General features: G+C 38.9%; 1 protein-coding gene across 3 annotated transcripts in view; it reads left to right on the top strand.

The window, feature by feature from the left end:
• Positions 1–26,873, top strand: part of NPEPPS (aminopeptidase puromycin sensitive) — a 104,298-nt gene that overhangs the window by 6,328 nt on the left and 71,097 nt on the right. For all 3 annotated transcript variants that reach the window (XM_082442333.1, XM_082442334.1, XM_082442335.1), the window contains exon 2: positions 4,589–4,673. In XM_082442333.1, coding sequence (XP_082298459.1) covers positions 4,589–4,673 — 85 coding nt within the window. The remainder of the gene's footprint in view (positions 1–4,588; positions 4,674–26,873) is intronic.

Raw genomic sequence — 26,873 nt, 5'->3', positions numbered from 1 at the left:
ATACGCTTAAGTCCACATGGATGTTTTAAATTACATTCCTTGGTTGGTACATAGAGTATGCTGATATCCAATATAAGATATAATGTGTGCTATATAATACAGCACATAGTTCTTAAATTTTATAGCATTTTGATTAGGTACTTTATAGACTGTTAGGTGCACATTTAGTCTTGGTCTCTGTGCATGTGGTTTTTTTTTTTAAATTTATTTAATTAATTAATTTATTTTTGGCTGTGTTGGGTCTTCGTTGCTGTGCGCCGGCTTTCTCTAGTTGCGTCCAGCGGGGGGCTACTCTTCATTGAGGTGTGCAGGCTTCTCATTGCGGTGGCTTCTCTTGTTGAGGAGCATGGGCTCTAGGCACGCGGACTTCAGTAGTTGTGGCATGTGGGCTCAGTAGTTGTGGCTTGCGGCTCTAGAGTGCAGGCTCAGTAATTGTGGTGCACAGGCTTAGTTGCTCCGCTGCATGTGGGATCTTCCCGGACCAGGGATCGAACCCGTGTCCCCTGCGTTGGCAGGTGGATTCTTAACCACTGTGCCACCAGGGAAGCCCTCTGTGCATGTGTCTTAATAATGTCATCTATTAAGTGATTACTATGTATCAGGCACTAAGTGGTAAAAACCCTTTCTTTGGATTATCCTGTTGTTTAAAATGCATCTCTAGGGGCTTCCCTGGTGGTCCAGTGGTTAAGACTCTATGCTTCCACTGCAGGGGGCACAGGTGTGATCCCTGGTCGGGGAAGTTCTGCATGCCGCGAGGTGCGGCCAAAAAAAAAAAAAAAATCTCTAATATGAGACAATATACTGTCTGTTTTTTAAAGTTTGAGTGGAGTTCTATTATTAAGATAAGTATTTTTGTTCCTTTAATTCTCCCCTTCCACCCTTCCAGAAATGGCAATACCCTGAAAAAAAGAATTAATTGCTGTTCAATAAGCAGGTTAATTCATTAGCATAAACAGGTGGGTTTTCCCTAAACCCAGGAAGAATTGGAATGTGCTTGTAACTAGATGTTGTGCCCTGTACCTTTCCAAAGTTAACAAACACTTTCCCTCAAAATGGTACAATAGTAGTGAGATAAATGTCATTTGGCATATGTAGTGTAGTACAGGTATCTTGACATGGTAGATTAACTGCTTGGCTACCATTAAATTCATTGTAGATGTTGATGGATGAAAATAGGATTGCCTAGGTAAAGATTAAGACATGTAACTAGGGACTTCCCTGGTGGTCCAGTGGTTAAGACTCCATGTTCCCAATGCAGGGGTCCTGGGTTCGATCCCTGGTCAGGGAACTAGATCCCGTGTGCCACAACTAAGACCTGGCGCAGCCAAATAAATAAATAATATTAAAAACAACAAACATGTAACTAAGCCACTGTTATTAATAATTTTGTTGGCATAAACATCAAAACTCTGGAAGGTTTTTATTCATTTTACCCTTTGGAGCACACCCCAGTGCTTCATTTCTGTGTTTCTGAAAATTTTTTTAAAAGTCAGTTTGTGAATAGGCAAAGCATTGTTTTTTTCTTTTTGTTCAAACATAGTGCTGTAAACAGCCAGTTGGGATGTAAAAGTTATAGTGCTGTTTAGGTATGTTCTGGTGAAGTAAACAGTGTGAAGGAATATTACCACTTACAAAAAAACCCAAAAAAACCAAAAACCAAAAATACTGTTCACTAAATGGCATTTTTGTTTAGAAACAGGAAGACTTATGAGAAGAATTTTTTTTTTTTAAAAATAAGCCAGAATAGTTTCACTTTATGTGTTAGAGATTTTGACAGTCTGTTACAGGCTTAAGAACATACTATCTGTAACTTAGGTCAGGTAATTTTAGTTTAATGTTAATCATGTTTATGTATTGGTTATTAATAAAATAATTACTCTTAGGTATAGCTTTTTCATACAGATTTTATATTACTCTGTGTCCTTACCTAGTTCTGTGGTCTGTTCAGTGACACTCAAGGCACTGTTGGGTTTTGTTTGGTCTATACAGTGTTTTAGAAAATTTTGAATTAGTTGTCATCAATTAGAAATTGGGAGATTGCACATGAAATCTGAATTTGTGGCTTTTTTTAATTGGAAGATCTGTCAACACTGAGTCTGTTTTTTATTGTATATAGCAATAATTGGTTAGCTCCAAGAAATGTCTACTTCCCCCTTCCTTTACACATAGCTTTCCTTTATGCATAGCCTTCACCTGGCCTACTGTACTCATCTGTTTCGTTGGCCTCTGTAGGCATTTGTGATTTAAGACATCTGTATTTTTGTTATTTTAGACTTAGACCATTCAAATGTCTGAAAATGAATTTGAGATTTTGTGTAATGCAACAGTTATAGAAAAACAAGGTTACAACCAAGTGGAAAATGAGCAAGGGTTATGAATGAGCAAGTAGGAGAGGAAAAACTTAAGGGTCAAAAAAGAAAGAAAGAGAGGGAGGGAGGGAAGCAGGGGTGGGGAGGCAGAGGAAGAGAGACAGAGAAAGAAAGAAAGAAAGAAAGAAAGAAAGAAAGAAAGAAAGAAAAGGGGTAACTAATATTACTAGTAATCAGAGAAATTCTAATTAAAACAATAATGGAATACCATTTTTTAAAATAAATTTACTTATTATTTATTTTTGGCTGCATTGGGTCTTTGTTGCTGTGCGCAGGCTTTCTCTAGTTGTGGCGAGCGGGGGCTACTCTTCGTTGCTGTGCGCGGGCTTCTCATTGCGGTGGCTTCTCTTTTTTTTTTTTTTTAATTAATTAATTAATTAATTTTATTTTTGGCTGTGTTGGGTCTTCGTTTTTTCTGTGCGAGGGCTTTCTCTAGTTGTGGCAAGCGGGGGCCGCTCTTCATCGCGGTGCGCGGGCCTCTCACTGTCGCGGCCTCTCTTGTTGCGGAGCACAGGCTCCAGACGCGCAGGCTCAGTAATTGTGGCTCACGGGCCCAGTTGCTCCGCGGCATGTGGGATCTTCCCAGACCAGGGCTCGAACCCGTGTCCCCTGCATTAGCAGGCAGATTCTCAACCACTGCGCCACCAGGGAAGCCCGCGGTGGCTTCTCTTGTTGCAGAGCACAGCTCTAGGGCGCTCGGTCTTCAGTAGTTGTGGCACACGGTCTTAGTTGCTCCATGGCATGTGGGATCTTCCTGGACCAGGGGTTGAACCTGTGTCCCCTGCATTGGCAGGCGGATTCTTAACCACTGCGCCACCACGGAAGTCCCTGGTATACCATTTAATACCCACTAGATTGTCGAAAAATTTTTAAGTTTTTTGGAGGTTGCTGAAACTGGGATTTCTTTATACTTTGCTTATTGGAGCGTGCATTGAAACTACTCTGGAGGATAATTTTAGCAATTCTTGGTAAAGAAAATGGGTGCACAAGAAAACATGGGCCAAGATGTTTATTATAGTACTCTTTTACATAACAAAAAAGTGGAAATAACTTAACTTCCTTCAGGAAGGAAATGGATAAATAACTGTGGTTTATTTATAGAATGGAATACTACTATGCAGAAGTAAAATTAATGAGTTAGGTTTACATCTATCAGCATTTACCTATCTCAGAAACAATGTTAAATGAAAAAAACAGGTTGCAAAAGGTTATACACACTTTTGATACCATTTGTGTAAGATTAAAAACATTGTTTGCTGATCTTTATATATGTAACAAAAGTACTAAACATACATGAGAAAGATATACATTAGCCTTAGGATAGTGGTTATCTCTAGGGAATGAGGAAGAGAGGAAGGGGCTTTCATTATATCTGTATTTTATTTTTTGGATCTAAATCAAGTAAGACAAAGTCTTAAAAGTTTATTTAATCTTGGTGGTGAGTCATTAGTGTCTGTTATATTCAAAATGTTTCTTTGGGAAAACAATTTAGAGAGTGTTTTATGAAGTTCTGACATAGTTTATGATACCAGATTTCTTCCTCTATCCTTACAAAAAGAGGGGACCCTCATGATGGTTTTGATGTGCAGGTTGAAACACATGATTAATTGCAACATATAAGAAATGTTTCCTAATTAAAATTTTTTTGAAATTAAAAAATTTAATTAAGAAGTTGTTTTAAATCAAGATTTAAGTAGAAAAAAATGACTTTTATTTAGCTCATTGGTCAGATCTTTGAATTCTGTGAAATACTTAAGTATTTATTATTGCTTTTAATATAATCCAGATATTATAATATAATCTATTTAGAACTAGTCATTAATTTCTACCATTGATGCATATATATTTAGTGTTGGTTTAAGTGATGTATGGCAAGGGTCCCCAACCCCCGGGCCTCGGACTGCTACCAGTCCGGCCTGTTAGGAACCAGGCTGTACAACAGGAGGTGAGCAGCGGATGAGGGAGCGAAGCTTCATCTGCTGCTCCCCATCGCTCCCGTTACCGCCTGAAACCTGCCCGCCCGCCCCCGCCCCGCCCCCGCCATCCATAGAAAAATTGTCTTCCACGAAACCGGTCCCTGGTGCCAAAAGGGTGGGAACCACTGATGTATGGGTTTTTAAAAATTGCCTATGACATATTTTAGGCCGAGATGAAGATGTACGTATTATTAACCTAGGCTATTTCTGACATTGCCGATTTTTTTTTTTTTTCCACCTTAGGTGAGGCAGGCAACCAATCAGATTGTGATGAATTGTGCTGATATTGACATTATTACAGCTTCATATGTACCAGAAGGAGATGAAGGTAAGCGCTGTTTTCCCTTTTAATTTGCTGTCTCTGTTTATGTATAATATGTACTTGTATGTGCTTTTGTGTGTGTGTATACATAATATATACACTTGCAAATTAAGATATTAATGTTTGTTACTTTTGAAATAGGAAAATTCTTTAGATGTTCATAGGAGATATTTGAGTAATGTAAGATAAAGGAAATGTAACAATTTAAATTCTACTTCAAACATTAACTTATTTTGTGACCCTAGGCAGATCACATTTCATGAGTGTAAAATAAATATAATACCAATCATATAAAGCTGAAGAGTTATTTAAAAATTAAGTACTTTGAACATGAAAAGTTTCTCAAGCAGGCTTAGTTCATATGGGGTTTTCTTAAAGTTTTTTTTTTTTTCTCTTGAAAAATAGATTAAAATTGAGATAGTGTTACTCATAATTGGGAGAAAAATATTTGCTTTATGAGATCAAATGTGAAGGTTAGAAACTAGATGATGGAGTTAATTACAGGGGAAGAATATGTTTAAAAGAAACATGGTATAGAATGTGAGGGAACTCAGCATCTTTAAAATAAGAAATATTTTGGACCTTGTAATTACAGTAAGAATTAAATTAGATAATCAGTTTTGGCCTGAATTCTTATTCCCACATAAACTGCATTTTAAAAAGTTATCAAGTTTGGTATAAACTCACAAGTGTATTAATATTGGATCTGAATTACTTTTTACTCTTGACTTCTCGACATTCCTTGTTAAAATGGCTTATTGGTTAGCCTCTACTACTCAGACTTTTCCTCTTAGAAAGTCTTCTCATTTGATATAAATTAAGTTAGAAATTTGACCTTTTAATTTACATTTTGTATTGCTATTTCCCTTCTTTACATTATACTGAAAATAAGCATACAAGTAACATTTTAAGGCCTGGCTATATTTATTTTGTGGATTTTTCTTAAAATATCTTGTCCATAGAAAGATTAAAAAATGTAAGTAGCAGCTGAGCATATTATTGCCAAGAAGTACTTATGTTCAGTTGATCGTAATTGAGATCAGCTGCTGCCATTTTAAGTTAGAGGAACAGATCCTTCAAATGGACTTTGATTGAGTGCCAACTTTAAAAAAATTGTTTGGTAAATGAAAGAGAGATTGTTTAATTTCTTTAGCTGAAGAAAAATGGGAGCACCTTACCTAGGCTTATCAAGGCAAGCTTTCTTTGTTGTAGATAGAGAACATTTAAATTCAATATAGGGTTTTAAAATGTTGTCAAGTTTAGATAGGTAGAACTAGTAAAATAAGTGTGTACCCTCCAGCTGGCATGGTTTCAGCTCAGGTTTGTTTTTTTATCCTCCTCTACTGAAATGCCAGGAAAGAATTCAGAGAATTTAAATGTTTGAATATGCATAACTGAATGGTGCCAAGCTCATAATGATCTGAATCTTAAGGAAGCAGTGTTAGTATTCTCAATGAAAATTCATACAGTAGAGAGGATTTGGAGAGTGATTCATATAAAGCATTAAATTTTTTTAGATACATAAAATATTTTCTTCAGAACTAGCTAAGGTACATTTCTCAATTCATTCTCCTATAGCGGTAGGAAATACCTGGAGTCGTGTAAACCCATTTAATTTTAGAGTATAAGAGAATGGGGAGTTGTATTAATTTGGTGTTTTAAGGAGTCAGAACAGATAGATTTGGCCTTCCAGATATATACATAGCTTAATTTTGCCCTTAGATAGAGAAGCATTTCTTGATTTTTATCTTATTAGGAGAGTATAACATTGTTTCTTTAGAAACTAATAGTTGTGAACTTGACTGTCAGCTCCTTCCAGGGCTGTATGCTGGTGGCAGGGTGATAAATGGATTAATAGGAGAGATACCATTTTTTAACCCAGCTAATCTCATCTAGTACCTATTTATGATTGCCTTCTGGAAGACTGTTTTACATATCTGTAGCCAAAATCTTGGTGCTTTAAGGTAAAATCAGAAAATTATTTGAAGGCGTGAAGTTGTTGCTTCTTTGTGTAAGTTTTTAATTGATGAAAAAGGCCATCTTGTGATATGTGCAGTAACCCAGAAAGATCTATTGGCTTGTGTCTTTTTTAAACTAAGGCACTGCCTTTTAAACAGAAATTATTTATTTTAAAACCTATTTGAAATCTTTGTAATATTTTTTAAAATGAGAAATCAGTAAGAAAAACGGCTGAAAACTGTTTTTTTACTGTTCTGCACTTCAAGGGTTGGTGAAATCATTAGCACTTAAGCCAGTGCAAGGAATGCACCTCCCTACACAGTGCAGGGATTAGTATTGTCATCAGCTTCTGCAAGAGAAATACGAAACTTTTGAGTGCCTGAACTCAGGTCCTGACAGGTAAAGAGTCTTTTAATTTATCATTAATAGTTGATGGCTTGGGCATAACCACATAGAGAATGATCACTTGAAAGTTTTGTACCAACTTTTGCCTTAGTATACTCTGTCAGGTATGTGTTTGCAGAATTAGCTGTGTAAGAAAAAGTTTTTCCATTGGTTACATCATATTTCATGCAGAGTTCTAATATATAGTTTCAGATCCACCAGCATCACTTTGGTTTATCCATAGAAGGCATGTAAATTTTAACACATTTATTCTTAAAGTAGGATTGTATATTTCAGTGTTACGCATATGTGCGTGTGTGTTTAATGGAAGGATAAAACAAACAGCTTAGAAATACTGCCAAATATTAATTTTGAGCAAAACTATTCACTTCAAAAACAGGAAAGTTTCCTCACACTTGATCATAAGCTTTTATCCAACTGTTAGTAATCTATATTCTGTCATACAATTATGTGTGGATTAGTAAAAACATTAATAAACCATCTTCTCTTTGCAATAGAATTGTTCATGGCATTGTTCTGAAAATACATATGTGACTAATTAAGTGCTAGCCCTCAAATCAGGAGGATTGAAAGAGAAGGGAATATATCCCTTTCTAATACAAATGTATTGAAATATATCGTATTTCATAGGAAATTTTCAAAGAAATCTGAGTATAACTTTAGTTACACAAATAACAATATAGGGTAGGGGCCTAAAACCAAAGTTACTGTGGGGTTAAGCAAATAACAACCTTGAATGAATTGGGCTGGATGTAGGAAAATAATGTTGGGGCAGAGGCTGAACCAAAGAGTCCATGTCTCACGTAAATCTACTAACATTTTAAAGAACTTTTTCTGGCCAAACAGAACATTTTTGTGGGCCATATTGAGTTCTGTTGATTTTGCAACCTCTAAAGAGGGATTCCAGAGAACTGTGGTGTGTTATGCATATTCTTTATCACTTGGACATGAAGATAAGACTTGAACATAGTTAGATCCCTGGTCGGGGAACTAAGATCCCACATGCCACGCAGTGAGGCCCAAAAAAAAAAAAAAAAGAGAGAGGAACTTCCCTGGTGATGCAGTGGTCAAGAATCTGCCTGCCAATGCAGGGGACACGGGTTCAAGCCCTGGTCTGGGAAGATCCCACATGCCACGGAGCAACTAAGCCTGCGTGCCGCAACTACTGAGCCTGCGCTCTAGAGCCCGTGAGCCACAATACTGAGCCTGCGTGCCACAACTACTGAAGCCTGTGTGACTAGAGCCCGTGCTCTGCAACAAGAGAAGCCACCACGGTACGAAGCCCGTGCACCATAACGAAGAGTAGCCCCCGCTCTCAGCAACTAAAGAAAGCCCGTGCAACAGCGAAGACCCAATGCAGGCAAAAATAAAGAGAAAGAAAAAGGAAAAAAAAAAAAAAAAGTTTTTTTTTTTTTTTTTTTAAAAAGAGGGGGGCTTCCCTGGTGGCGCAGTGGTTGAGAATCTGCCTGCCAGTGCAGGGGATGCGGGTTCGAGCCCTGGTCTGGGAGGATCCCGCGTGCCGCGGAGCAGCTGAGCCTGTGAGCCACAGTTGCTGAGCCTGTGTGTCTGGAGCCTGTGCTCCGCAGCAAGAGGCCGCGATAGTGAGAGGCCCGCGTACCGCGATGAAGAGTGGCCCCCGCTTGCCACAAGTAGAGAAAGCCCTCGCACAGAAACGAAGACCCAACACAGCCATAAATAAATAAATAAATATTTAAAAAAAAAAAAAGGAAAAACCCTTATGAGATTCTAAGTTCTTAATTGAAACTGATATAAATTATGTATATTATGCCATATTACTATTAAATATGTTAAGCAAATTGTTTTAGTTTGCTATATGAGTTCCAGTGGTATGTACTTGTAAAAAATTCAGAATCTAGCATAATAGCTCTTTTAGGTAGCTTTTAGTTTTTCAAGCACTAAAATGGCATTTTTTTTTTAAAAAAAGAATTTCACTTATTTATTTATTTATTTATTTATTTATTTATTTATTTATTTATTTATTTATTTATTTTTGGCTGTGTTGGGTCTTCATTTCTGTGCACAGGCTTTCTCTAGTTGCGGCAAGCGGGGGCCACTCTTCATCGCGGCCTCTCTTGTTGCGGAGCACAGGCTCCAGACGCGCAGGCTCAGTAGTTGTGGCTCACGGGCTTAGTTGCTCCGTGGCATGTGGGATCTTCCCAGACCAGGGCTTGAACCCGTGTCCCCTGCTTTGGCAGGCAGATTCTCAACCGCTGCGCCACCAGGGAAGCCCCAAATGGCATTGTTTTTGAGAACTTGTTTTTATTTTGTCTCTCGTTTATTTACTATTCCCAAGTATATTGAGTTTGGGGATTTTATTTATTTGTTTGTTTGTTTATTTATTTTACTTAGAACTCCCAGATTCTCTGGGATGTTCTTTTTTTTTTTTTTTTTTTTTTTTTAAATCTTTTGCCCATGCTGCGCGGCATGTGGGGTCTTAGTTCCCCAACCAGGGATCGAACTTGCGTCCCTTGCATTGGCAGGGCAGAGTCTTAACCACTGGACTGCCAGGGAAGTCCCTGGGATTTTTTTTTTTTTTTTTTTTTTGGCCATGCGGTGAGGCTTGTGGGATCTTATTTCCCTGACCAGGGATTGAGCCCAGGCCCATGGTAGTGAAAGTCCCAAGTCCTAACCACTGGACTGCCAGGGAACTCCCGAGTTTTGGGAATTTTGAAAATAAAGTCTATTATGTGCTATTACTGTTCTGAAGAATAGATGAATTAATGCATAAGCTAACCATAGTGTCCAGGCTACATTGAGGAACCAAATATTTTCCCAGTTCTTTGGTAACTATCAGAGCTGCCTGTTTTCTGAATTAAATTTTGTTGATTTTATTTTTTTAATTAAAAAACTTTATTTTTTAGGGTTTTAATAAGTTCAGTGCAAAATTGAGTAGAAAGTACGGCGATTTCTCATATAGCCCCTGTCCCCACACATACAGCCTGTCCCACTATCAGCATCGCAAACCAGAGTGGTGCATTTGTTATAGTCAGTGAGTCTACATTGACCTCATTATCACCTAAAGTCCATAGTTTACATTACAGTTCACTCTTGCTGTGATACATTCCATGGGTTTTGACAAATGTATAATGACATGTATCTACCATTATAGTATTGTACAGAATTTTTCAGTACTCAAAAAATCTTCCGTGCTCTGCCTATTTACCCATCCCTCCCCTTGGCAATCACTAATCTTTTTACTATAGTTTTGTCTTTTCTAGAATTAGGTGGAGTCATGCCTTTTCAGATTGGCTTCTTTTACTTAGTAATATGCATTTCTTCCATGTCTTTTCATTGCTCAGTAGCTCACTTCTTTTTAGCTCTGAATAATATTCCCTTGTCTGTATGTATCAGTTTTTTTATCCATTCACCTGCTGAAGGTCCTCTTGGTTGCATCCAAGATTTGGCAGTTATGAATAAAGATGCTGTAAATATCCATGTGTAGGGTTTTGTGAGGACATAAGCTTTGAACTCCTTTGGCTAAATATCAAGGAGCATGATTCCTGGATCCTATGATAAAAGAGTTTAGTTTTGTAAGAAACTAAACTTACAAACTTTGTGTTTAGTTTTGTAAGAAACTGCCAAACTGTCCTCCAGAGTGACTGTCATTTTGGATTCCAGCCAGCAATGAATGAGAGTTCCTGTTGCTCCACATACTCCCCAGCATTTGTTGTTGTGTCTTGGATTTTGGCTGTTCTATAGGTGTGCAGTGGTATGCCATTATTTTAATTTGCAGGACCCTAATGACTTCATGTTGATCATCTTTTCATATGCTTACTTGCCATCTATATATCTTCTTTGGTGAGGTATCTGTTTAGGTCTTTTGCACAATATTAGTTGGATTGTTCTTATTGTTGAGTTTTAAGAATTCTTTTTTTTTTTTTAATTTTTTTTAAATTAATTAATTAATTAATTAATTTATTTATTTTTGGCTGTGTTGGGTCTTTGTTTCTGTGCGAGGGCTTTCTCTAGTTGCAGCAAGCGGGGGCCACTCTTCATCGCAGTGCGCGGGCCTCTCACTGTCGTGGCCTCTCTTGTTGCGGAGCACAGGCTCCAGACGTGCAGGCTCAGTAGTTGTGGCTCACGGGCCTAGTTGCTCCGCGGCATGTGGGATCTTCCCAGACCAGGGCTCGAACCCGTGTCCCCTGCATTAGCAGGCAGATTCTCAACCACTGCGCCACCAGGGAAGCCCAAGAATTCTTTGTACATTTTGGATAACCGTCCTTTATCAGGAGTGTCTTTCACAAATATTTTCTCCTACCCTGTGCCTTGAATTCTTATTCTCTTTAATGTTGTCCTTCTCAGAGCAGAAGTTCTTAATTTTAATGAAGTCCAGGTTGTCATTTATTTCTTTCGTGGATTGTGTCTTTGGTGGTGTTGTATGTGAAAAGTCATCACCATACCTAAGGTCAATTAAATTTTCTCCTGTGTTATCTTCCAGGAGTTTTATGGTTTTGCATTTTACATTTAGGTCTATAATCCATTTTGAGTTAATTTTTATAAAAAGGGTAAGGTCTGTCTAGATTGATTTTTTTTTTTTTTTTTTTTTTTTGCATGTGGATGTCCAGTTTCCAGCACCATTTGTTGAAAAGATAGGTCCATTGTATTGCTTTTGCTCCTTTGTCAAGATCAGTTGACTATATTTATGTGGGTCTGTTTCTAGGCTGTCTGTTTTGTTCCACTGATCTATTTTTCTCTTGTTTCTCCAGTACCACATCATCTTGATTACTGTAGCTTTATAGTAAGTCTTGATGTTAGGTAGTGTCCTCTGACTTTGTCTCCTTCAGTATTGATTGGGCATTCTGGATTGTTTGCCTCTCCATATAAACTTTAGAGGCAATTTTAAAATATCCACAAAATAACTTTCTGGGATTTTGATTGGGATTGGTATTGAGTCTGTAGATCAGGTTGGGAACAAGAAATATCTTGACGGTATTGAGTCTTCTTATCCATGAACATGAAATATCTTTTTATTCATTTACTTCTTTGGTATCTTTCATCAGATATGAATCTTGTACATATTTTGTTAGAGTTATACCTAAGCATTTCATTTTGGGGGGTGATAACGTAAATGATAATTGTTTTTAAGTTTTTTATTTATTTTTGGCTGTGTTGGGTCTTTGTTGCTGCGTGCGGGCTTTCTCTAGTTGTGGCAAGTGGGGGCTACTCTTCTTTGCGGTGTGCGGGCTTCTCACTGCGGTGGCTTCTCTTTTTTTTTTTTTTTTTTTTAATTTTTTATTTATTTTATTTTTTGCTGTGTTGGGTCTTTGTTGCTGCACGTGTGCTTTTCTCTGGTTGTGGCGAGTGGGGGCTACTCTTGTTGCGGTGGCTTCCCTTGTTGCAGAGCACGGGATCCAGGCGTGCGGGCTTCAGTAGTTGTGGCAGGTGGGCTCAGCAGTTGTGGTGCACGGGATTAGTTGCTCTGTGGCATGTGGGATCCTCCCGGACCAGGGCTCGAACCCGTGTCCCCTGCATTGGCAGGCGGATTCTTAACCACTGTGCCGCCAGGGAAGCCCCGCGGTGGCTTCTCTTGTTGTTGAGCACGGGCTGTAGGTGCGCGGGCTTCAGTTGTTGTGGCTCGCCAGCTCTAGAGCGCAGGCTCAGTAGTTGTGGCACACGGGCTTAGTTGCTCCGCGGCATGTGGGATCTTCCCGGACCAGGGCTCGAACCCGTGTCCTCTGCATTGGCAGGCGGATTCTTAACCACTGCGCCACCAAGGAAGTCCCTAAATTATAATTCAAAAAAAATTTCAGGGCTTCCCTGGTGGCGCAGTGGTTGAGAATCTGCCTGCCAAATCAGGGGACACGGGTTCGAGCCCTGGTCTGGGAGGATCCCGCGTGCCGCGGAGCAGCTGGGCCCGTGAGCCACAATTACTGAGCCTGCGCGTCTGGAGCCTGTGCTCCGCGGCAAGAGAGGCCGCGATAGTGAGAGGCCCACGCACCGCGATGAAGAGTGGTCTGCACTTGCCACAACTAGAGAGAAAGCCCTCGCAAAGAAACGAAGACCCAACACAGCCATAAATAAATAAATAAATAAAATTAAAAAAAAAATTTCAGATACCACTTATTCATTGCTGGTATATGGGAAAGCAATTGACTTTAATGTGTTAACCTTGTATCCTGCAACTTTGAACTTTGTATCCTGAAACCTTGCTTTAATTGCTTATTAGTTACAGGAGTTTTTTGTTGATTATTTTGAATTTTCTACATGACCATATCATCTGTGAACAAAGACAGTTTTATTTCTACCTTTCCAGTATGTATACCTTTTATTTCCTGTCCTTTTCTTGTCTTGTTGCATTAGCTAGAACTTCCAGTATGATGTTGAAAAGTAGAAGTGAGAAGGAACATCCTCGCTTGTTCCTCATCTTAGCTGGAAAGCTCAGAGTTTCTAATTAAGTATGATGTTAACTGTAGGGTTTTTGTAGATATTCTTTATCAGGCTGAAGGAGTTCATCTTTATTCCTAGTTTGCTGTGTGTTTTTATCATGAATGGATGTTGGATTTTGTCAAATGTTTTTTCTGCATCTATTCATTTGATTGTGTGATTTTTCTTCTTTAGCCTGTTTCTGTGATGGAGTACATTAATTTAATTTTGAATATTGAAACCGCCTTGCATATTGGGATAAATTCCACTTGGTCATGGTATATAATTCTTTTTATATATTGTTGGATTGATTTACTAATATTTTGTTGATAATTTTTGCATCTATGTTTATAAGAGGTATTAGTCTGTAGTATTCTTGTAATGTGTTTGTCTGATTTTGGTATTAGGGTAATGGCTGGCCTCATAGAATGAGTTAGGAAGTGTTCCCTCTGCCTCTATCCTCTGGAAGAGATTGTAGAAAACGGGTATAATTTTTCTTAAATGTTTGGTGGAATTCACGAGTGAACCCATCTGGGCCTGGTGCTTTCTGTTTTGGAAGGTTATTTCTTCTTTGACCTGTGTCTTATCTAGACGTGTGTTTAATCTCCAAGTATTTTAGTATTTTTTCAAGCTATTTTTCTGTTATTGATTTCTAATTTAATTCCATTGTAGTCTGAGAGCAGACAGTTTATAATTTTTTATTCTTTAAATTAGTTAATGTGTGTTTTATGACCCAGAGTGTGGTCTGGCTTGGTGAATGTTCCATGTGAGCTTGAGTAGAATGTATAATCAGCTATTGTTTGATGAAATAGTCTATAGATGTCAGTTATATCCAGTTGATGGATGGTGCTGTTTAGTTCAACTGTAACCTTACTGAGTTACTGCTGCTGGATCTGCGTGTTTCTTACAGAAGGGTGTTAAAATCTCCAACTGTAATAGTAGATTCATATATTTCTCCTTGCTATTCTATCAGTTTTTGCCTCATGTATTTTGACACTCTGCTGTTAGAGGCATACATATTAAGAAATGTTATGTCTTCTTGGAGTATTGCCCCTTTTATCATTATGTAATTCCCCTTTTTTATCCCTGATAAGTTTCCTTCTGAAGTCTGCTCTGTCTGAAATTAATATAGTTACTTCCACTTTCTTTTGATTAATGTTAGCATATCTTTTCCCCATCTCTTTATTTTTTTTATGAAACATATTTTAAAATTCTTTTATTTATTTATTGTAAAAAATTATTTATTTATTTATTGGCTGTGTTGGGTCTTCATTGCTGCGTGCAGGCTTTCTCTAGTTGTGGCGAGCAGGGGCTACTCTTTGCTGTGGTGTGCGGGCTCCTCATTGCTGTGGCTTCTCTTGTTGTGGAGCATGGGCTTCAGTAGTTGTGGCTCATGAGCTCTAGAGCGCAGGCTCAGTAGTTGTGGCACATAGGCTTAGTTGCTCCATGGCATGTGGGATCTTCCTGGCCCAGGGATCGAACTCGTGTCCCCTGCATTGGCAGGCGGATTCTTTTTTTTAAAAATTATTTATTTATTTATTTATTTATTTATTTATGGCTATGTTGGGTCTTCGTTTCTGTGCGAGGGCTTTCTCTAGTTGCGGCAAGTGGGGGCCACTCTTCATCGTGGTGCGCGGACCTCTCACTATCGCGGCCTCTCTTGTTGCGGAGCACGGGCTCCAGACGCGCAGGCTCAGTAATTGTGGCTCACGGGCCTAGTTGCTCCGTGGCATGTGGGATCTTCCCAGACCAGGGCTCGAACCCGTGTCCCCTGCATTGGCAGGCGGATTCTAAACCACTGCGCCACCAGGGAAGCCCGGCAGGCGGATTCTTAACCACTGCACCACCTGGGAAGTCCCATCTCTTTATTTTTAATTTATATGTGTCTTTATATTTAAAGTGGGTTTCTTGTGGATAGCATGTAGTTAGGTCTTGTTTTTTGATCTACTCTGACAGTCTGTTTTTTCATTGGTGTATTTATACCTTTGATACCTTTTATGGTTTTAACTGAACATTATATGATGCCACTTTCTCTCCTTTCTTAGCACATCAATTATATTTCTTTTTTTAAGTTTTTTTACTGATTGCCTTAGAGTTTGCAGTATACATTTACTACTAATCTAGTCCACTTTCAAATAAAAATATACTGCTTCACAGGTAGTGTGAGTACCTTATAATAACAAAATATTCCTAATTCTTCTCTCCCATTCCTTGTGTCATTGCTGTCATTCATTTCCCTTATACATATGCATCCACACAGAAGCCAACATAATCAAATACATTGCTGCTATTACTATTTTGAACAAACTTATCTTCTAGATCAATTAGGAGTAAAAGAAGTAAACATTTTAATTTTTCTCTCATTTACTCATTCTCTGATGCTCTTCCTTTCTTTATTGTAGATCTGAGTTTTCGACCTATAGAATTTTCCTTCTCTTTAAAGAACTTTTAATGTTTCTTGTAAAGCATGTCTGCTGGCAACATATTCCCTCAATTTTTGTTTGTCTGAGAAAGTCTATTTCTCCTCGCTTTGTAAAAAGACTTTATTTTTTTATTATTATTTTTTTCTTTTACAGTGTATCTTGTTTGTTTTTATTTTTAGAAATTTCATGTAATAAGACTTTATTTTTTAAGAGCAGTTTAGGTTCACAAAAAGATTGGTTTTCCTTCACTTTGAAGTTCAATTTTGAAAGGTACAGGATTCTAGGTTAGTAGTTTTTCTCTCTTGACACTTTAAAGATTTCATTCCACTCTTTTCTTGCTAGTATGGTTTCTGAGAAGTTGAATGTAATTCTTATCTTTGGTCCTCTGTAGGTAAGGTGTTTCTTTTTTCCTCCAGCTTCTTTCAAGATTTTTTTTTTTCTCTAGCTTTGATTTTCTAAATTTTGACTCTAATATGCCTAGGTGTAATTGTTGTTTTTTTTTCTTTCCCCTCTGTTATCCTTCTCTGAGCTTCCTGGATCTGTGGTTTGGTTTCTGACATTAATTTGGGGAAATTCTTAGTCATTATAGCTTTAAATATTGCTTCTGTTTCTTTCTCTTTTTCTTCTCCTTCTGGTATTCCTGTTACATGTACGTAACACCTCTTGTACTTTTCCCACAGTTCTTGGATATTTTGTTGTGTTTTTGTTTTTTTTCAGTCTTTTTTGTCTTTGCTTCTCAGTTTTGGAAGTTTCTAGTGTCAAGTCCTCAAGCGCAGAGATTCCTTTCTCAGCTGTGTCTAATAATGAGCCCATCAAAGACATTATTTATTTTCTGTTACAGTGTTTTTGATCTCTAGCATTTCTTTTTATTTCTCTGAATTTCCATGTCTCTGCTTGCATTATCCATTGTTAGATATTAATCGTACTGGTCTGATAATTCCAACATTCCTGCCATATCTGATTCCAGTTTTGATGCTTGTTCAGTCTCTCTAAGCGGTGTTTTCTGCCTTTTAGTGTGCCTTGCCATTTTTATTTGAAAGGCAGACATGACGTACTAGGTAAAAGGAACTGCAATAAATAGGACTTTAATAATGCAGTGGTAAGGTAAGAGGGGAGCGGAAGCATTCTTTAGTCCTATGATTAAATCTTAGTCTTTCTGTGAGCTTGTGCTCCTGGTCTGTGAGCTTCACTGGTGCTTCTCAGGTTTTTTTACCCCCTTAGGTAGGATATTTCTTACCCCCTTAGGTAGCCCCCTTAGGAGGGGCTGGAGTTGGGCATTTACTTTACCCCAGGTAAGTTAGGCTCTGATGGAACCCCAGCAGGTTAAACTCTGGTAAAATAGTTTCTCCTGAGGGGTTAAGAACAGAATATTCTAGCATATTTCAGAATGGTTTCTTTTCCCCTCCCCTTGCCAGAAGCATGAGGGAATTTTTCTCTGATATTTACTTTTAGGACCTGGTATAGCTCCTGGAGGTAAGACTCACAAAAAGCATGAGGGTCCCCCTATGACTGGGTCCTCCTGGAATTTTAAACTCTCAAGCTTGTCCACACTGAGCCTCCAGCACTTCATCAATTACAGTTCAGGTATTCCTACCCCAGCACTAGTTGCCAGGGGTGATTTCTTCTTGTGGGTTTCTGCCCTGGTATGTTGTGATTTTCTGTATCTGCCTGTCTCCAGTTTTTTCAGCAGTGGTTTGCTCTTTGTCCTCACTTCTCTGGTGGATCTAAGGAGAGTTGTTGATTTTTCAGTTTCTCCAGCTTTTTACTTGTGTTGTTAGGATGGAGTGGCAACTTCTAGGCTCCTTACATGTAAGACCAGATATCAGAAATCCTCCTAGTGATTTTATTTTTATTTCCAATATGAAAGGTTGCATTCTTAACATATAAAAGCAATATGTGCCCTTTTGTGGACATATGCTTTCATTTCTCTTGGGTAAATACCTGGGAATAGGGACTTCCCTGGTGGCACAGTGGTTAAGAATCTGCCTGCCAATGCAGGCGACATGGGTTCGATCCCCGGTCCGGGAAGATCCCACATGCCACAGAGCAACTAAGCCTGTGTGCCACAACTACTGAGCCTGCACATTAGAGCCCGCGAGTCACAACTACTGAAGCCCGCGCACTCTATGGCCCGCATGCTGCAACTACTGAGCCCGCGTGCTATAGCTACTGAAGCCTCCGCGCCTAGAGCGCATGCTCCACAACAAGAGAAGCCACTGCAATGAGAAGCCCGCACACTGCAAAGAAGAGTAGCCCCTGCTCACCACAGCTAGAGAAAGCCCACACGCAGCAACCAAGACCCAATGCAGCCAAAAATGAATGAATGAATGAATGAATAAAAACACTTAAAAAAAATACCTAGGAATACAGTGGCTGCATAATACGGTAAATGGAGAATTTTTAAAGAAACTGCCAGTTTTCTCAAATGGTTGTACCATTTTATATCCCCATCAGCTGTGTGAGATCCAGTTGCTCCATATCCTTGCTAACATTTCTTGTATTCCATTTTTAAAATTTTAGCTATTAAAGTGGTTGTGTAGTTGTATCTTGTTGTGGTTTTAATTTACATTTCCCTAATGGCTAATGATGTCAAGCATCTTTCGTGTCCTTATTTGCCATTTGTATTATCTTCCTTGGTGAAGTATCTATTCAAACCTTTTGCCATTTGGGGGGAGTTGTTTATCTTCTTAGTGAATTTTAAGGGTTCTTCATATATTCCAGGCATAAGCCTCTGGTGGACATATGTTTTGCAAATATTTTCTCCTACTCTGTGGCTTGCCTTTATATATATATTTTTTTGAAGAACATAAGTTTTAAATTTCAACAAATTCCAGCTTATTGAATTTTTCTTTTACAGTTCATGGGTTTTTATGACCTATTTTATTTTTTTATTATTGTTACTTTTGAAATATTTATTTCTTTATTTATTTTGGCTGCACCAGGTCTTAGTTACGGCATGCGGGATCTTCGCTGTGGCATGCGGGATCTTCAGTTGCGGCATGCAGGATCTTTTTGTTGCAGCATGCGGGCTCTTAGTTGCGGCATGCGGACTTAGTTGCATCATGCATGTGGGTTCTAGTTCCCCAACCAGGGATCAAACCCAGGCCCCCTGCATTGCGAGCTTAGAGTCTTACCCACTGGACCACCAGGGAAGTCCCTTATGACCTATTTTATTTTATTTTATTATTTATTTATTTATTTTTATTGTGGCTGTGCTGGGTCTTCGTTGCGGGGCGCGGGCTCTTCATTGCAGGATGCGGGCTCTTCGTTGCGGCATGTGGGCTTCTCTAGTTGCGGTGTGTGGGCTCAGTAGTTCCAGCGTGCAGGCTCTCTAGTTGTGCATGGGCTCCAGAGTGTGCGGGCTCCGTAGTTGTGGCGCAAGGGCTTAGCTGCCTCGTGACATGTGGGATCTTAGTTCCCCAGCCAAGGATTGAACCCGTGTGCCCTGCATTGGAAGGCGGATTCTTAACCACTGGACCACCCAGGAAGTCCCTGACCTATTTCAGATGTTGCAAAATTTAAGAACATTACAGTTGTCTTCTAGAAGTTTTATAATTTTAACTTTTACATTTAGGGCTTTGATACATTTTGAGTTAAATTTTGTACATGGTATGAGATAAGGGTAGAGGTTCTGTTATTAATTAATTAATTAATTGGTTATTGGTATATGGCTGTCTACTTTTTCTAGCACCATTTGTTATGAAGGTTATTCTTTCCCCTTTGAATTTCTACACTCTTTCTGCTGTATTTTAAGTCTTGAAATCAGGTAGTTAAGTGCTCCATCTTTGTTCTTTTTAAAAATGATTTTGGGGACTTCCCTGGTGGCACAGTGGTTAAGAATCCGCCAGGGTTCGAGCCCTGGGGCGGGAAGATCCCACATGCCACAGAGCAACTAAGCCCGTGCGCCACAATTACTGAGCCTGTGCTCTAGAGCCCATGAGCCACAACTACTGAAGCCCGCGTGCCTAGAGCCTGTGCTCGGCAACAAGAGAAGCCACCACAATGAGAAGCCTGCGCACCGGAACGAAGAGTAGCCCCCGCTCGCTGTAACTAGAGAAAGCCCGTGCGCTGCAACTAGGGAAAGCCTGTGCGCAGCAACAAAGACCCAATGTAGCCAAAAATAAATAAATAAAAAATAAAAATGATTTTGGCTGTTCTAGGTCCCTTCAATTTTCATATAAATTTTAGAATCAGCTTGTCAATTTCTACAAAAAGCTTGTTGATATTGTTATAGGGATTGCATTGACTCCATTGGGGAGAGCAATATTGAGCTTTACCATTCATGAAGAATATTGATTTCTCCATTTATTCAGATCTTCTTTAATTTCTCTCAGCAGATTTTAGCTCATTCTAGAGAGGAATTAACTTTCTTCTTCCTCCTCCTCCTCCTCCCTTTCTCTTCTTTTTTTTTGCAGACAATATAGCCAGCTCATCTTTTTTTTTTTCCTAATTGTGGTAAAATGCACATAACATAAAATTTATCATCTTAACCATTTATAAATGTACAGTTCATTGGTATACATTTACCTGTAGAGCAATCATTATTACTGTCCATCTCCACAGCTCTTTTATCTTGCAAAACCAAAACTCTGTGCCCATTGAACAATACCTCCTCATTTCCCCCCATCTCTCAGGCCCTGCCAACCACCATTGTACTTTCTGTCTCTATGAATTTGACTACTCTAGGTACTTCATATAAGTGGAATCACACAGCATTTGTCATTTTATGACCGGCTTATTTCACTTACCATAATGTCTTTAAGGTTCATCTATGTTGTAGCACGTTTCATTTTTAAGGAAATGTGGTACGTATATTTTATCTGTGTATCTGTCAGTAGACACTTGGTTTGTTTCCACCTTTTAGCTATTGTGAATAATGCTGCTATGAACATAATGTACAGATATCTCTTTGAGACTCTTTTAATTCTTTTGGATATACCCAAAAGTGAATGGCTTGATCATATGGTAATTCTGTTTTTTATTTCTTGCCATACTGTTTTCTGTAGAGGCTCCACCATTTTTCATTCCCACCAATAGTACACAAGGGTTCCAGTTTCTCTGTATCCTTGCTACCACTTATTATTTTCTTTTTTTGGTAATAGCCATTCTAATAGGTATGAAGTGGTATCTCATTTCAGATTTGATTTGTATTTCTCTAATGATTAGTGATATTAAGCATCTTTTCATACACTTACTGACCATTTGTACATCTTTGGAGAAATGTCTATTTAAGTCCTTTGCCCATTTTTAAATTGGGTTGGCTGGTTCTTTGTTGTTGAGTGTAGGAGTTCTTCACATATTCTGGATATTAACCCCTTATCAGACATACTATGCAGATATTTTCTCTCATTCTGTAGGTTGCCTTTTCACGCTGTTGATTGTCTTTCTTTTTTTTTTTTTTGGCCACTCCACACAGCTTGTGGGATCTTAGTTCCCTGACCAGAGATTGAACCTGGGCCCTCGGCAGTCCTAACCACTGGACTGCTAGGGAATTCCCTGTTTGTATCTTTTGATGCACAAAAGTTTTAAATTTTGATGAAGTCTAATTTGTCTATTTTTCCTTTTGCTGCCTGTGCTTTTGGTGTAATATCCAGGAATTATTGCCAAATCCAATGTCATGAAACTTTTATATTTTCTTCTAAGAGTTTTATACTGTTAGTTCCCACATTTAGGTCCCTTTTATAGTGCTAATTCCCACATTTTGATCCATTTTTGTATATGGTATAAAGGGTTCAACTTCATTCTTTTGCATGTGGATATCCAGTTTTCCAAATGCTATTTTTTTGAAGACTTCTCTTTCCCCATTGACTGAATGGTTTTAGCACCCTTGTTGAAAATCATTTGACTGTATGTGCAAGAGTTTATTTCCGGGCTCTCCATTCAATCCATTGGTCTATATGTCTGTCTTGCTGCCAGTACCACACTTTTTGGGGTTACTGTAGCCTTGTAATCAGGAAACGTGAGACTTCCAACTTTGTTCTTTTTCCAGATTGTTTTGGCTCTCCAGGGTCCTTTGAGATTCTGTTTGAATTTTTGGATGGGTTTTTAAATTTCTGCAAAAAACACTGTTGGGCTTTTGAGAGGGATTGCATTGAATCTACATATAGATCACCTTGGCTATTGTGGACATCAAACAATATTAAGTCTTCTAATCCATGAACAAGGAATGTCTTTCCATTTATTTGTATCTTCTTTAACTTCTTTGAGCAACATTTTGTAGTTTTTAGTGTGCAAGTCTTTCACCTCTTTGGTTAAAGTTTTTCCCTAAGTATTTTATGTTATTTTTGATGCTATTGTAAATAGAATGTTTTATTAATTTCCTTTTGAGATTGTTCATTATTTTAAAAATAACTTTATTTATTTATTTATTTATTTATTTTTGGCTGCATTGGGTCTTTGTTGCTGCGTGCAGGCTTTCTCTAGTTATGGCGAGCGGGGGCTACTCTTCATTGTGGTGTGCGAGCTTCTCATTGTGGTGGCTTCTCCTGTTGCGGAGCACAGGCTCTAGGCCCGTGGGCTTCAGTAGTTGATGCTTTTTTTTTTTTTATGAATTTATTTTTTATTTATTTATTTTATTTTTGGCTGTGTTGAGTCTTCATTGCTGTGCATGGGCTTTTGCTAGTTGCAGCCAGTGGGGCAACTCTTTGTTGTGGTGTGTGGGCTTCTCATTGCGGTGGCTTCTCTTGTCGTGGAGCACGGGCTGTAGGCGTGTGAGCTTCAGTAGTTGTGGCACGTGGGCTCAGTAGTTGTGGCATGCGGGCTCAGTAGTTGTGGCTCATGGACTCTAGGGTGCAGGCTCAGTAGTTGTGGCACATGGGCTTAGTTGCTCCACGGCATGTGGGTTCTTCCCGGACCAGGGCTCGAACTCGTGTCCCCTGCATTCGCAGGTGGATTCTCAACCACTGTGCCACCAGAGAAGCCTGGCAGGTGGATTCTTAACCACTGTGCCTCCAGGGAAGTCCTGAGATTGTTCATTGTTAGAGTACGGAAAAGCAACTGATCTTTTTTTTTTTTAAAGAAGGTTATCTCCCTTTTAAATTTATTATTTATTTATTTATTTATTTATGGCTGTGTTGGGTCTTTGTTGCTGCGTGCAGGCTTTCTCTGGTTGCGGCGAGAGGGGGCTACTCTTTGTTGTGGTGCGTGGGCTTCTCATTGCGGTGGTTTCTCTTGTTGTGGAGCACGGGCTCTAGGCATGCGGGCTTCAGTAATTGTGGCACGCAGGCCCAGTAGTTGTTGCTCACGGGCTCTAGAGCGCAGGCTCAGTAGTTGTGGTGCACGGGCTTAGTTGCTCCGTGGTATGGGATCTTCATGGACCAGGGCTTGAACTCGTGTCCCCTGCATTGGCAGGTGGATTCTTAACTACTGTGCCACCAGGGAAGCCCCCTACAAAGCCATTTCTTAAATGTTGCACATATTAGTTATCCTTCCCTTTTTTGGCTGTTATAAACAGTAGTGCAAAAGACATCTTTTGTGAACCAGTGTGACAGGTTTTGGATATCTGTATTGACGTTTTACTGGATGTTATTATGAATCTTTCTATTCTTTTCTCATCTGAGAAATGATAAATATATTGTTTACATTTGAACTTTTTTTTAATAGAGTTGAATGTCTTTTCATATACTATTGGCCTTTTAATTTTTTTGGTAACAATTTTATATTTGTAATTTTTTTGGCCTATTTTTGTATTGCTTTGAACATACATGATATATATTGTAGGTACACCCTTTGTTATCTATCATTGCAAAATTTCATTGGGTCTGTCTTTTGTGTTTTAACTTTGCCATACTAGTTAAATCTGTCAGTTGAGTGAATTTTTTAAGTTAGGTTTCTCCCTCCTTGGTAATCTGCAGCTAACTGAAAGGCTATTTTGATTTCGCATTTTGGTTTAGAATTCTCTTTTGTCGTGTCTTTCTAGATTTTTATATTCTAGTTAATGTTTCTGGACTTGATTCAGTCTGTGGTATTATGAGTCTACAAATTAAAATTTCTAATTAGCATCCTGTGACCATTCAGTCACTTGAGACTTATCCAGAAATCTTAGAACTTGCCTTAAAATAACGCATAATAGGATTTATATTACCTATACTGAGTATGAGTTGTCTGCTCTTCTACCCGCTCTCCCTTGGAAAGAGGAAAGTGAGACCATTTCAAATAGAAACTAAAACTTTCTCATATCTTTTAATCCAGATATATTAACAGTTGATACTTTTTTTTTTTTTTTTTGACCGCACCATGTGTCTTGTGAGATCTTAGTTCCCCAGCCAGGGATTGAACCCAGGCTCTTGTCAGTGAAAGCCCGGAGTCCTAACCACTGGACCGCCAGGGAATCCCCTACAGATTGTGTCTTTAGATGCTTTGACAACCGTAAACAATTCAGTGACAATTTTGGTGAGTAGGTTGTTTTTTTTTTTTTCCTCCCCACATTTTCCTATTTTCCATTTTAATGGAACTTTACTATGAAGGTATGTATATTCTAACATTTAAGCACTGGTTCCCAAACCTACATTATTTGGCTGCTTTATGAACATTTAACATTTTGGTTTATTTAAGTCTTTTTTTTTTGGCCGGGCCACACAGCTTGCAGGATATTAGTTCTGCGACCAGGGATTGAACCTGGGTCCACAGCAGTGAAAGCACCGAGTCCTAACCACTGGACTGCCAGGGAATTCCTTATTTAAGTCTTATTGATGTGTACATAAATGATTATTTATGTAAACATCATAATTAATGTTAGAATCAAGTACCTTTGATTATTGTGGAACTGCAAGTAATATCATACAGAATGTTCCCCTCTATCTCCCAGGTTCTGCCTGTCTGCTCACTTTTCAGATAAATTAGCTAAAGGAAGTTTAGTTTATTATTTATTTGAAGCCTTCCCCTCCCCATATCAAAGTTTTTTGTTTTTTTTTTTTTTTTTTTGCTTAAGTGGTCATTTGTGTAGTAATTCAAGGAGTTTTTATTTAATATCCATTAAAAAAAGTTTTTTTTTTCTTTTTGGCCACACTGCGTGGCATGTGGGGCCTTAGTTGCCCGACCAGGGATCGAACCCATACACCCTGCAGTGGAAGTGCGGAGTCTTTTTTGGCCACGCCGGGCAGCATGTGGGATCTTAGTTCCCCGGTCAGGGATTGAACCCGTGCCCTCTGCATTGGGAGTGTGGAGTCTTAACCACTGGACCATCAAGGAAGTCCTGAAGCGCAGAATCTTAACCACTGAACCACCAGGGAAGTCCCAATATCCATTTTTAAGTGGTAGTTTGGTAAGTGTGTAAGCATGTCTGAAGTATCCTTTATCTACAAGAAACTTAAAACCAACTGCAAAGACAGTAGAGACTAACAGAACACATATTTTTCAAGGGAAGAATTTATACATAGTATTAACATTAAGATAAAACCTCACATTTTTTAAAAAAGATATATTTATTATTTATTTATTTTATTTATTTTTGGCTGTGTCAGGTCTTAGTTGCGGCATGCAGGATCTTTCGTTACTGCACGCGGGCTCTTCGTTGTGGTGCGCAGGCCTCTCTCTAGTTGTGGCGTGCGGGTTTTTCTCTTCTCTAATTGTGGTGCGCAGGCTCCAGGGCGCGTGGGCTCTGTAGATTGTGGCACGCGGGTTCTAGTTGAGGCGTGCAAGCTCAGTAGTTGCGGCATGCAGACTTAGTTGCCCCGCGGCATGTGGGATCTTAGTTCCCTGACCACTGATCGAACCTGCATCCCCTGCATTGTAAGGCAGATTCTTTACCACTGGACCACCAGGGAAGTCCCAAAACCTCACATTTTAAATTCCTGATCTTGTTGGGATTTCTGAGTTTATCTGTGAACTGTGTTCTGCTTTCTATGCAGAATGGATCCTTTTTTTTTAAAATTCTGGCCACACTGTGGCTTGTGGGATCTCAGCTCCCGACCAGGGATTGAACCTGGGCCACAGCAGTGAAAGCACCTAATCCTAACTACTAGACCACCAGGGAACTCCCAGAATGGATCCATTTTAAAATAAGTAATCTTCGGGAGTTCCCTGGTGGCCTAGTGGTTAAGGATTCCAGGCTTTTACTGCCGTGGCCCAGGTTCAATCCCTGGTTGGGGAACTGAGATCCCACAAGATGTGAGTCATGGCCAAAAAAAAACTGGAGTCACATTGAATAAATCCTTGCATTAGAAGGAACAACTGATAACAGTAGCCAACCTTTTTAGTACAGGTCAGAGAGAAAGAACATGAAGTTTGCAATTGTACATACTTACATTCTTTCACTTTCACTTTAGTTGGTTTTGAGTGATAGTGAAAGACTCGCTGATGAGGAATAGTTAAATTTCCATATGGCTATGTACAAATATAAAGTATATGAGTGTATAATGGTTTTAAAATTTTATTTGTATTTGGCAAGTTTTAAAATATTATTTAAACTGCTTTAAGCTGATATGGATTGCTTTAGTGACTGTTGTTTTAAGAATTTAGATGACTTATCATTTGATTATACAAGGTGTATTTGTCTTCCTAAGTTAGGTTTCCTAACCTTCAGACCAGGTCCAACCAAGGGTATCATTTTTCTTAATAATGATAATGTTAATAGTGATGATAATAAAAAAAATGAATTCATTGTTTAGTGTATGCTAGGCACTAAATGCATTACATAATCATATAGCTATCCCTAGGTACAGAGAGGTTATATAACCTACTATAGGTCATAAAATTGGTAACTGATTCAAACCTAGACATTTCAGCTCCTTGGGTCCATGCACTTCATCACACAGTCTACTGCCTGTCATTAAAAACCACACCATATATATATATATATTTATTAAATAAATTTATTTATTTTATTTTTGGCTGTGTTGGGTCTTCGTTGCTGCGTGCAGGCTTTCTCTAGCTGCGGCAAGTGGGGGCTACTCTTTGTTGCAGTGTGCGGGCTTCAGTAGTTGTGGTGCATGGGCTCAGTAGTTGTGTGGCTCGTGGGCTCTAGAGCGCAGGCTCAGTAGGTGTGGCACATGGGCTTAGTTGCTCTGTGGCATGTAGGATCTTCCTGGACCAGGGA

This window comes from Balaenoptera physalus (genome assembly GCF_965194825.1).
Source record: "Balaenoptera physalus genome assembly, chromosome: 20".
NCBI classification, from domain to species: Eukaryota; Metazoa; Chordata; class Mammalia; order Artiodactyla; family Balaenopteridae; genus Balaenoptera; species Balaenoptera physalus.
Note: the sequence above shows the minus strand (reverse complement) of the source record. Positions and strands in the feature narration are given on the sequence as shown.